This window comes from Bidens hawaiensis, unplaced genomic scaffold (genome assembly GCF_021521415.1).
Source record: "Bidens hawaiensis isolate Kalapana, Puna unplaced genomic scaffold, B.hawaiensis_p1.1 tig00025980_1, whole genome shotgun sequence".
Taxonomy (NCBI): domain Eukaryota; kingdom Viridiplantae; phylum Streptophyta; class Magnoliopsida; order Asterales; family Asteraceae; genus Bidens; species Bidens hawaiensis.
In genome coordinates this window covers 317968-331506 of record NW_027494175.1, presented here as the reverse complement: position 1 = coordinate 331506, position 13539 = coordinate 317968, and the positions used below count along the sequence as shown (strand labels likewise).

The 13539-nt window shown below is 34.4% G+C and overlaps 2 protein-coding genes across 2 annotated transcripts; one reads left to right on the top strand and one right to left on the bottom strand.

The window, feature by feature from the left end:
• The first annotated feature begins 2349 nt into the window (after positions 1-2349).
• On the top strand, positions 2350-4189 carry LOC143572619 (uncharacterized). The gene is made up of 3 exons (XM_077057727.1): positions 2350-2562; positions 3185-3292; positions 3899-4189. Exons 1-3 carry the CDS (start codon positions 2425-2427, stop codon positions 4019-4021), a joined length of 369 nt encoding a protein of 122 aa, XP_076913842.1. The 5' UTR covers positions 2350-2424; the 3' UTR covers positions 4022-4189.
• On the bottom strand, positions 4106-8538 carry LOC143572618 (amino acid permease 6-like). Its single transcript, XM_077057726.1, has 7 exons — positions 8374-8538; positions 8062-8295; positions 6116-6209; positions 5818-6032; positions 5196-5338; positions 4742-4969; positions 4106-4661 (listed from the first exon to the last, which is right to left on the bottom strand). The coding sequence occupies exons 1-7, from the start codon at positions 8459-8461 to the stop codon at positions 4251-4253; spliced, it is 1413 nt and encodes a 470-aa protein (XP_076913841.1). The 5' UTR covers positions 8462-8538; the 3' UTR covers positions 4106-4250.
• Positions 8539-13539: the final 5001 nt, after the last annotated feature.

Sequence of the window (13539 nt, the reverse complement as noted above, 5' to 3'; positions counted from 1 at the left end):
CCCGTGCTCCATGAGGCACTCCCCCCCAAGTGTCCAGGTGGCCAGTCGCATTAAATGCTCAGATCGTACATGATAACTCACCACAGGGGCGTTCTTCATGAGGGAGGCATGGCCCCGTGTTTATGGTCATTTGTTTATATTTCCTTTGTCTTTTCTGAAAGGTGACCACGGCCCCATGCTTATTGGGGCAAGGCACGTGTCCAGATGTCCAGTATTTTGTCTTTTCTTATAGATTTTTGTCTTTTCTTGCACATGAAAGCATGGGGGCGTGTTCCATGGAGCACGGGGGCGTGTTTCAGTGTTATCTTGGGTTTTCTTTGATTTTGCTTTGCCTTTTATTTCATTTCTTCGTTTGAGGCTTGTGTTTACCTGAAAATACATTTTAACATGATAAGTAGCTATTTGAACTATATTATTTGATAGAAGTTGCAGTTTTTAAAGATAATTTGACGCTAAAAAGATGTATAATTTTATTTACGTCAACAACCCATTATACATTTAGCAAATTACAAAACCAGCGAAATCGAGAAATCCATACCAATAAACACTCATCATATTATAATTTTGGGATTTGACTTGAAACCAAAATCAGATCAAAACTAGTATTCGGTTTTCTGTATAGTTTTAACTACTTTAAAGTTGGTTCAATTTAAAAATTTTTCAAACCATGCAAAAATCCAAACCAATCAACACCGTTAAGAAGCACTAGTTATGTCTAGAGGTTAAACACAAGTCAAGCCTAAAGGTTAAGCCTAGAGTCTCGACCAGGTTTAGGGTTTGATCCAATCACACAAGTTTTGATTTGACTGAATTTGCAAAACAGAACATCGTGAGCTTTGTTACAAGAAAGAGAATTGGGGGGGGGGGGGGGGGGGGTTCTTCTCGTAACCACCCTCCTGCGTGAGAACTGGTGTTGCAATTTGTAAGTGATAACACGTGATAGTGAGAGAGTAGGATCCTTAAACCATTGGTCAGAGTGTGGTATTTATAAATGGAGAGGTAGAGAATGATTGAGCAGGTTGTTACCATCAGTAGAACCTTCTATTCTTGTGGGAGAGCACGCACATGGTCTTTGATTGGTCGTGACATATGATTGAGTTAGACGGCTGTTACCTGGAGCATAATGTTAGGCGTCTTGTGATTGGCTTCACATGCAATCACCATTCCTTTTGTAGTGGTTGTCACTCTTAAGAAATCTTGGACTATGATTGGCCTAAGGACTATCCGTTATGTAATGTTTGTCTCCTACGCAGGTGACAAGTTTTCTGCCCGACGTACACAGGCGTTTTACTTGACAATAAGATTAAACCCTGCGGGCGTGATCCAAGACCATGTTGAGGTTTATTTGGGCCCGCGAGTAGGTGTAGGACCCTATCTGTTCTTCACACCCGTACAAGACATAAATCTTGTACATTCTTGTAAAGCTATTTGAAGGGTGACAATATCCTGTACAAGTGGATCAAGTAAACAACCAACCGCGTTAAATTCAAAACAAACAAACAAAGAAACAAACAAATGGTGTTTTTTAAGCCACGCAACAGCAACCACAAACATAAACATATCATCATCATCATCATCATCATCATCATCATCATCATCATCATATACCAGTTACCTACTATTAGCTTATCATACGCCACATCCCTCTTACTAACTTCAATCAATCATTCACTGAAACTCAAGACCAAATCAACAAGAATGGCTTCCATTCCGATAATTAAATCCGGACTATACCCCTTCTCATCACTCAAGTCCTCATCTCCTACAAACAGTTTAATTTGTTACGATAGCAGAAGAATCCTCAAATTCAGATCAAATATACGAATCAACCGGACGTTTAGGGTTTCTTGCAAGGGTCAGGATAATAATAATAATAATAATAATAATAATAATAATAATAATAATAAAGGTATATCATGCTGCTTTCTTTATCTCTATATCCTATTATGTGTCTTAAGTGTAGTAATTAGCTAATGATAGTTACCGCTAGGGGTCACCAATAACCGAAACGAAATTAACCGATAACTGAATTAACCAAAAAGCGGTTATCTGTTAGTTTTTTACCTCTATTTATAGCCTTTTCTTTTACCTCTATTTCATGTTTCATACCACCATTTCATGTACTTATATCTTCAATTCATCTGTTTTGTATCTCCATTTTGTATTTCTACATTTATTTCATGTATTTCTAAGTAAAAGTATTTGCCCAAATTTGATTTTGTTTATTAACCGAAACCAAATGGTTTATTTGGTTGAGGATATTAACTGAACCATGCAAACCCCTAATTGTTAGTTTGTTAGGTGGTTGAATAACTAATAGTTAGTTATAATCACAATTTTCACATTTCATGTTTTAGATTAGACTTGTAGTAATATGGGTGAATTTGAGTGTTTGCAGGTGAAGAACCCACCGAGTCTTTGTTTATGAAAGAACTGAAGCGAAGAGGCATGACTCCGACTTCATTACTAGAGAAAGATGAGAGTATGATATATGCAGATATTGAGGAAAAGTTAGCTAATCAAAGGGAGAGGTCTATTGCATTGAACAGTGAGGGCCTTGAGGTTAAAATACTCTTACCTTGTTGTTTTCTTATTCTTTAATATTAAGGATACGCCATACGTGGCACGTTTATTTAAACTGATAATATGTTAGAGAATCACGTAATTCACTTGTACTCTGTGTTTAAATGATAACCACGAGTAGTGTGTGAGAAAGACATTACGATAACCTGTCATATGGGCCTGACCATATTATGACATGAAGTAATTAACCATATGGACCTTTGACATGACATAAAAGGGGTTGTACGGGCCAAACTATACAGTTTGTTTGTTGTTTTTACCGACAAGGAAATGACTGATGTGACCATTGACAAACTCATATGGCTTATGACTTTTTTCGCCCCATTGTTATATGATAGACCATATGATGTGGCGAAAAGAGGTCATACGGGGCATTATCATATGGACCATATGATGTGACAAGTGGGCTGGTACCGTATGATAGGCCACATGGCGAAAAGAACGGGTCTAAAGACATGTTAAAGCAATTAACAGCACCCTTACATATTTGTCTTCTGTATCATATTTAAAGCAACATTACAATTATACAACATATTATTTGTTCTGAAACGAACGGGTCCTAAAGACATGTTAGTTAATGTTTGTGACATATATGTTTTAGGGTTTGATCCCACGCGGTAAACTCTTGCTAACCCTTGGTGGAACATTCTTCTTGGCATTTTGGCCATTGATCCTTGTAACCGTCGCATCGTTCTCTGCTATTTACCTCGTAAGCTTTCTTCATCCATACTCTACTTTTACTTCTTTGTTACAGCTCTAGCGGGTCCCCTTAGCCCTATCGTCCTGACCCGTAAATGGACCGGGCCACTAGTAAAGAGATTCTTAGGGGGGGTGTTTGGGATTCCTTATTTAACCTCCTTATAACTTTTCCAAAAAGTTAATAAGTCACAACATTGTGACTTATTAACTTATCCTCTCTCAACATAATCAATCCCAAACAACTTTTAACTTTTCAAAAAAGTTAATAAGTTATAAGTTGGTGAAATAAGCAACTCCGTAATATCAAGATATGATTCTGTATATGTGTTACAAAGTAGGCTTCTGCTAATTGTAATTGGTTTTTCCTAAAATGGAAGACGTTGAAAGCAAGATGCTCTGTTTTTTTCTTTTTTTAAAAAATAAAGGTAACTTGCATCAATTCTATAGAGAGCTTGATTGTACAACTCTAATATGAATTATGAAGATATGATTCCGTATGCGGTTATAATAAATGAGATTTTTTTTTTTTTGAAAATATTTTGTTATCTTACGCTGTTTGTTTGCAAACAAGATATGCAGTTTTAAATTTCTAACTGCTTTATACATCCATTTGCAGTACTTTGGACCAAAATTTGTCCATGATGCTAGCACAAGACAAGTATACATACCGCCATACGTTGACCCGTATGAGCTTCTAGAAGACCAACGCATCTCTGAAACCGCACCAAGACTAAATTAAAGGTACATTATGCTTTAAACGATAAATAGCTAGACTTTATATTATTATGTTTTCATCAAGTCCCGAAAAGAGGTTCAGTAAATGTAACCAAGAACTCGGAACCTTTCATTTCAAACATGTAAATACACATTCTTACTTGTACAATGCAAACTGTCTCTAGTAACTTGTATTGAAAGGAGCATTACTCTAAACAACATTTAAAATTGAACCCGTGCCCGTTCGGGATAACCTAGGAAACAGACTGAAAGGGCTTGAATGTTTGAACCGAAGTGATGAGCCCACGGGTCGACCCGACAGCAGCAATGAGTGAAACGATCAAGCATGCTAAACTCAATATCTGCATCCAAATCCACGTGTACGAGTACTTGCGGATCTTGGCTTGTGTAATGTACATCTCGATCGGGAAATAAACCGATAATGGCCAAAATGTACCCGCACCAAGTAATCCCACAAAGTCGTTAAAAAACGGGAATAACATCGCGATTATCGTCGTCACGATCACATAACTTGTTCTCGAAGCAAATCTGAACACGTTGACATCGAATCCGCACAATGAATACTCGTTTGTGACGAGCTTGTTTTGTGACCACTTCTGTTTGCTGCTAGCCTCCATAAACCCGAATAAGGGTTGTGCTAATACCTACACGATTCAATTATCCGAAACCGTCATATTAGTTACCACCTTTTGGTTTGATTAGCATGGTTTTGATATTAGTTTACCTGATAAGCACCAAGAAGATGAATGACAATGCAAATGTTTCCAATATCCACCATCCAATAGGGGTCGTAAAATCCAAACCCGGTCAAGAAGTTTCCTGGTGCTTTGTCCCCGAAAGCTGCATATCCGAGCACCCCACACAACATATAGAAAACGGTTGATGCCATGATTCCGATGATGGTAGCCAACTTCTTTTGTTTGTTCTCCGGCGGGCTTGATTTCAGTGTATCCTGCAATTTTTAAAAAATGTTTTAAAAACCTTTTCAACCTGCTAGAGATGAGCCGAGCCAGAGCTTGTTTAAGATCGAGCTCGACCAGGGTTTATTATTTGTTAGCCCAATAAGTGAAGCTCAGGTTTGTTTGTTAAACAAACTTATTTTTAGGCTCGAGCTCGCTTAAGCGCGGCTTGATTTGAGCTTTTAACGGAGATGATATACAATATCACACACGACTTGCCTGAATTTCTAAAAGGACGAAACAAAATGAATATGCGAAAGCAACATCTCCTAAGGCGGAGAAAGTTATCCACATCTTTTCAGTGCCAGAAAAGTCGGGCCCGACTGGTATTCCAGTCAGAGTCGTTTTTGCCATCCCGTCTTCTGTAATCACAAGAACATGCTTCAAATAAATAAATAAATATATCAATCAATCAATCATGCCCAGTAAAATCCCACCGACAGCAAAGCTATAAGTAGGGTCTGGGGAGGGTGGGATGTAGGCACACCGTACCTCCATCCAAAGGAATGAAGAGGTGGCTTCCAGAGAGACCCTCGGCTCTAAGTACATGTGTATGAAGCAAAATAAAGGAAATCGAAGTTTAACAGTTATATACAAACTACTACTAATTATAATAATATTAATAATAAGATCACAGTTTAACAGCTATATAAAAGCTAATAATAATTATAATAATAATAATATATGTAAGGGAAATACCATTATGGTATGCGACCTAAATAAGTTAAGTCTAAGCCCTAAGGTATTCAATTAATATTCAATTAATATTTATTTAATATTCAAATAAATAAATATATGAAATATTTAAAACTAATAAACAATCAAATTAATATTTCCTTACCTGCGATTTTGGCAATTGAAAGACCGACGCCGATGAACGAATAGGTGAAGGACATGATAGCAGCAACGATCGAGATCGGTGACAGTTTATGGAAGTTGGGGATCTGGCTTAGGAAGATCTGGATAACCGCAAAAATCACCATATACATGTTGTTGCTCTCTTTACAGTCCGCGTTGTGACCCAGTTTATGATAACAGTTGGAGTTTTTGATTGCACTGATGAACGGTAGAGTAAACGATCAAAATCAGTTATTATTATTACTGCTTTAAATAAATGTATATGTATTGTGTGAACTTACGCCATGCTGATCGCGGTGGTGGTGGTGTATCCGATGGTTATTCCAATGAGAACACCATACTGAGCTATCCCGCATAGCTTGTATTGAAGTGGTCCTGTGTCACAAGCAAATAACACACAGTTTTAAGTGATGATTCGCTAATTTTGAATATTTGAAATGAAATAGTCACTTTCTATTCTGATTTGTACAACTAGTTATTCTCACTTGAGTAGTACATCAATTATTAGGAAACAATCGAGTTAAGTCGTGAGTGGTGCGATGGCAGCAACTGGACATGGAATATAGTTAGGAACGACACTTGTGTTTTTGAAATAACCGCCGGATTAGAGTGAAAAATGCTCCTAAACTTAGCTGCTATTAAAATGAGTTAGTAGCAGGCCCGGCTATAAGGGAGGGCCGAGTGGTCGACGGACCTCGGCCCGACATCCCGATAGGCCCGGATTTTTTTTTTATAAAATAAATATTTATATATTTTTATGAAAAACAATATGTATATATAATATTTAAACTTAATTACACAACCACTAGATTGGTTTAGTGGCAAATACGTGTGACTTTTAACCAAGAGGTTGTGAGTTCTAACCTCACTTGAGACATTTTAATCTATTTTATAAAAAAAAAGTTTTTGACACAACCAAATCATAAGGTCGAAAAAATTAAAGATTATTTAAAAAATAAATTGTTTAAACCCAACAATATACCTCTTTTTATTAAGGCCTAAAATTATTTTTGCCTTCGGCCCAAAAGTTTTTAGCCGTTCTCGGAGCCGGGCCTGGTTTGTAGCAAAACATGCTCGAGTTATATCACATATACTTATAGAGTAAACGTGTAATCAATAATAGAATAATTACTACGTATTAGTTACTTGGACTTTACTTCATCATATCAGGTAGTAATCTTATAATTTTGTTTAAAAATTAAAATACTATTATTAATTTGTTAGTATTATTATTTTTATTATTATTATACGTTAATTTTCCTTTGATAGCCATTAATTTTTTTTATTATTAATTATTATTATACGTTACTTATCCTTTGATAACCATTAAATACATGTGAACACATAAAAATGCATTATTTATATATGAAGTTAATAGTTTTCTAGAAAAGAGCAAAATAAATTCAGAACACATTTAATGAAATTATTTATTATTCAATAATGTATGTCAGCATATGCATCATATCAATTTAACATCATAATATGCCTTTTTAAGGTGCGGTTTTAAAAACAACTTTTTGTATTAAAAAAGTGTTTTTGAAAAACAATTCGTACAACTACAACTACGGGGTGCTTGGAATTCCTACCTTATTTAAGACATAAACTACAACTACGGGGGTGCTTGAGATTCCTTATTGTACCTCCTTATACCTTATTTAAGGCATAAGTATAAGTTACAATGTTGTAACTTATGTCTTATACGCTCACAAAACCCAACTTTCCCAAACACCTTATAACTTATTAGGCAGAAGTTATAAGCTATAAGGAGCAAAAATAAGGAATCCCAAACAGCCACTAAGTTTCTTTTTCTTTTTGACATGGTATTCCCAATTCATATTTTAAAGTCCCAAAAAATACAAATTGAGTGACGAGTTTTCCAAAATAGAAGATGAGCTTGGACCACCCAGTGCTGCCTGCGATCACGGGCGTATGGGGTAGTTTTTTTCCCCTGGGTTGCCCCGGGTAACCAGACTTTATTTGTTTTATTCGTTGATCGTTAAAAAAAAAGAGTAAGATTGGATTTCCAACCCGAAAGCCTGTGTTAGTAATATTATCCTTGTTACTACTTTAAATGTAGATACTGTTGACTAACAAAACCATATAATGATGATCGATGGAATGTTAATTAATTTCAACATTTCTGCTCATAAATGTTCAATAGTTAAATTTAAGACATCATCAAATAGGTGACATTTCTTTGAGATAAAGACAAAGAAATTAGAAATACCGAGGTTGGCTTTAACAGCACCCATGTAAGTATAGTTTCTGGTGCCAGTAACCGGATCAGGTGAACGGTAGCAATCCGTCAACAAAATCGAGTTATACATTGTGATCACTGAAAACAACGAGAGGGTGATGGACCCTGCAATCCATCCGAGTTGAGCAAAACACCATGCCAATGATAACACACCCGACCCGATCACAGCTGTTATTATGTGTGCGGTTGCACTTTTCCAAGTTCCTTCATTGACCCATAAAAACAAATAATAAAAACATACTAAAGACTATTCACGAGTCAAACTAAAAACAATGAACTTACCTGTTCGTTTTATCCTCCCATCGTCATCAAACTTCTCGCTGGGAAGGTATCCGTTCTCTGCAACAGAAAAACTCGAACCGTATTGCATATTTTCTTCTTTTTCCACAATAAGGATTGCAAGCTAGCAAAATTGGGCTGGGAAGGTTGTGTTGCTCTATTGAGTTTGATACCTCATATAGAGAGACTTGAAAGTAATCACTATTTATAGGGTGTCAAAAGTGATTTGGTGTGGGTACCACCAATTAAATGCAATTGATTAATAAAACATAAAACATTAATAATAAATCAAGAAACTGAAAACAAATAAGGTTTAAATAAAATCAATATTACTTTGTAAAAAGTTTGTTTTAATGTCATTGATGTATAAAACAACAATTCGACAGTGATACTAGAGGCCTTTCTTATCTATTGAGGCAGTAAAAGCCGAACCATAAACCAAATTAGTAGGTACAAATGATTCAGGTTTTAATTTAAAGTTTATCTGATCGGTTTGAGTTTACTCGATCCAATCAAAATCAACAAAAACCGCTCAAACTAATCAAAATCAACAAAAACCGCTCCCAACTATACACATCATTATAATTTGTATAAAAGTAATATATTACTTTAATTACTAAATTGGAAATAATATTTTTTTTACTATTTCACATTTAAAATAACACTTGAAATGTTATTTGTCGTGTCTAAATAAGATAAAATGGGAAACAATGAAGAAATTATATTTGTTGGTTCTAACACAAAATTTTGGTCAACGATCAAATTAAGTGTAAACGAACCATACAATGAGCTACAACTAAGCTAACTAAAAAACTGAACGGTTAGATCTTAAAATTCATATTTTTGATTAGGTGTCAAATTAATACGAAACCGACCAAAACCTGAACATGCCGACCAATAGCCGACCACGCGTTATATGTTTTAATAATATTTTGTCTGTGTTGCATCTTAGATTAGACGGTTACGAACAACTTAATCTCAATGTTAGATACACCAATTTTAAAAAAAATTAATTGCACAATTATATAATATGATACACTAATAAGATACAAGAAACATTACACTTAGAATTTAAAAAAATTATAATAAAGAACTATCATTAAACTAATATAACTCTCTATATATATAAAGGAGAAAAATAAATTGTTTAAATGAATAAAATGAACACGAAAGTATAAACCTAATTTAGAAAGAACAAGATGATTGAAATCCTTTTGTTTTTCAAACCAGACCGGTTGCCGATGCCGAATTTTAACAAAGATGCATATATGTCGTCTATACTTCAGTATAATTTTTAAAAAATGCAAATATTTATAAAATTTTCACACCATTAAATCTCCTAATAAAGTTAACTTTTGAATAAAAAAAGTTTAAATAATTTTATCAAAACACCACATTATATATAAATTTACCGTCTCACCTAGTTTTATACCGACACGACCCACGAATCAATAAAAATGATTATAAAATACACACCTATTATTCAACTAGCTTTTAAACTTGTATATTACACGTAGTTTATCAAATATTAAAAATAAATAAGATGTAATATTTGAAATAAATGAACAAAATTAAAAATAAAAGATAAATAAAGTATATAGTACAAACAATAAAAAGTCTAGAATATAAAATTTACACATAAAAAATCTCTTTACATACAACATGAATCAATAAAACGATTATAAAATATATATTAATTATTGTTAACTAGTGTTATACTCGTCGCATTGTGCCGGTTTGGTTGGTAAAATCCAGGCGATGATAAACCCAAATGTTGTCGGTCCGTGCGTTGAGGCGGTAAGTCGGCGCAAGTTCGATCGGTTTCGGCTAAGTGCGTTATGATACCAGAACTAATAACCAAAAATAAAACAAAACATATAAAATTTGAGGTGGATCAATTGAGTGACATCAATTGGAAACACTCGGGCGTTGGGAAGACCCAAGCATTGTCGATCCCGAAAGTTGAGGCGGTGATTCTACGCAAATTCGGATGATTTCCATAACATTGGTTAAGGTACCAAAATTAAAACAAAATGCAGCGAGTCTACGCGAATTTGTTCGGGTTATGTTATATTTGTCATGGTACCGAAACTAAAAAAACAAAAAAAAAATCAACGATCAATATGGTGCCGCCAAGTGACTCAATCGGCTGTTGTAGTTTTTATACGGATGCAATTCATGAATCAATAAAACGATTATAAAATATACTTGTTATTCTATATAGGTTTTATTTGGAACACACGCGATTAGTTAGGGGTGTGTCTTTTTATCGTATCTGAAAACCGAATCCGACCCGAATACTCCTGAATCCAAATTAGAGAATACCTGAAAAACCGAACCCAACCAACCCGAATTTAAAATGGGTGGGTTATCAGGTTATTTTTTCAACCCGAAACCCAAAAACAACCCGGACATTTATCGTCTTTTCTATATGGATGTGTTTTGATTTGGAGTCTTTGATATATGAAATATATGTTTTATAGTTAGTTTTGGTACTTTTGAACATCATCATATAATGTACGAATTTTTATAATATTTATTCAGTAGCATAACGATATTTTGTAAGTAAACACACACACACAAATATATATATATATATATATATACACACACATTTAATTTATAAACCGAACAACCTGGCATAAACTAACCTAAACCCGATCAACCTGAATTTATATGGGTTGGTTATTAGGTCGCTTTTCTTCTAGCAAAAAGTCGAAACAGCCTAAGCCGAATAAAAGTATTAGCAAAATCCGTTATTGTTTTGTTCTTCATTAATAGATTTAGGGGTTGTTTGATAGCCTCTTAATGGTCATTAAGGTACTGTTTGTTTTTTAAAAGGTAAAATTTCTGCAGTCTGCGGACCACATCTGCAGGTATCTGTAGCAGAAGAGGTGGACCAAACCTCTGCAGTCTGCAAAAAGAAGATTGTTTGTTTTTCAACATCTGGAGAGTGTTAAAGTCAAACAGATTTTTTTAAAAAAGTTGAAATTTAAAAAAAAAGTCCTTTAACATAGAAATTTAAATAATAGTCAAACAAAACCGAAATAATATTTATAAAACCACAAATCATTTTTTTAAATCACTTGTTTCGTACTTTGCATAAACAATGTTATTTGATAGATGTTATGCTTAAAACAATGTTGAATGTGACTTGTAAAAGTTGAGAACAATTCATCTTCTGTATCTCTCCTTTCTTTTGCTTACATATAAAAATTTACAACAAAGATGAAAATACTAAAAACTTGCTTTAGGTTAAAATATTATGGTAAAAAAGATTATTAGATGTTAACAAAACTCAAGCCCAATTAATCCTATGGTGGCGGTGGTAGAAGGAGGTGGTGGTTGGTGGTGGGTGATGGACAATGGTGGTGATGGACGATGGTGGTGGCGGACGTTGGGTAGTGGTACTGGATGGTGATAGTGGTAGTGGTGGGTGGTGGCGGTGGAAGAAGGCGATGGTGGGTAGTGGCAGTGGTGGTTGGTGGTGGTGGGTGGTGGACAATTACGGTGGGTGGTGGGGGTGGGCGGTGGTGGTGGCTAACAGTGGGGGTAGCGGACGGTGGTGGTGGTAGCGGACGGTGGGTGGGTGGTGATGGACGGTGGTGGTGTGGTGATGGTGGATAGTGGGTGTTAATTTAACCTTCTTCAGACCTTATAATATCTCAGAAGTTGATGAGCCAAGTCTGCACCAAGAAGAGCTTGCGCAGACGTTTTTTAATGAAACGTCTTCGAGAAATAAACAGTCTGCAGATAGTAATGTCTGTGCGTGATCTGCACGGCGCTGACAAAAGAGACTGCGCATGTCACACCCCAACCTACGACGGAAATGCCGGGGCGTGAACTGATTACCCACAGCTCTCAAGGTTACTATCATGCAACATTTTAAATTTCAATTTCTATTTAATAAATTTCAAATAAAACAAATATTCATTACAACATCCCGAAAATAAATAAAGCATCAAACAAGTATAACCATAAAAATAATTGTCTCATTAAATTTTCTCTAATATAATTTCTTAAGTGATCTTCCAACTTCAACTACTTCACATCACACGATGAACTGCATATGCGTTGAAAAAAATTAGTTTTTGTCAACACAAGGTTGAGTGAGCAACACACCAGTTTAAATAACATATAGTATATATAAAAATAAGTAGTGCAACAAGTCATATGAGAATAACAAATTAACCAACGAGCAACTATAAATGAGATGTCAAGAAGCACAAAGGCTATAACGACTGGCGTATGATCATACTATTATGAAATTATGTTGGACCTCTCCAAATGCGGTTCACGTAAAGCAAATAAGCACATAACAAGTATGGTATAAAATTCGTTAACACATAAGACAATAGTTGCAGTTTTATGTATAAGTATATATGAAAAGTGTATTTACGCATATGTCCCTAAAATGTGGAAAACGAGTAAAAAGAGGAGAATGTGGTACTCACCTCAATAAACGAACAAATGTGAAAAAGGAATTTTAAGATTGATGATTGCGGATCACTCCTTGACGATAAAGTCTAATATGAATAATAGAATACAAAGATATTAAGTTAATGAATCGGATAAGAGAGTCGACAGTTATAATATTTATTAAGTTATATATACTATTTAAATTACTTAGTTTATAAATCCTATTTAACCTTAATTATATTTTATTACGTTCTTAACATTTGTATAAATAAAATACATCATTCGAAATTAATTCGTTAACTATATTAAAATATTTTATTATATGAATAAAGTACATCTTTTAAAAATTATTAGCTTATTAATCCGTTTAAAAATATCTGTATAAAAGTAAAACACATCTTTTATAATTAATTAATTAATTTGCCAAATATAAGTATAAAAATTTACCCTTTTCAATATATATATTAAAACTATAATCCAAAATATAAATTGTGTGGTATTATTTATACATATATATACATGTATGTATATTCATATACACATCTATATATACGTATGGGCGAAACAAAGATGCGGGAAAAAACACAAGTATTATTGTCAGTTTTATAAAAAGATAATTTATTTCTTGGTTATTATATATATATATATTATTTATTAAAATAGCATAAAAAGAATAATATCAAAAATAAATCAGAAACGGGGTGGCAGGGACTCGAACCCGCGACCTGCCACTCCGCAACCAATGTTCCA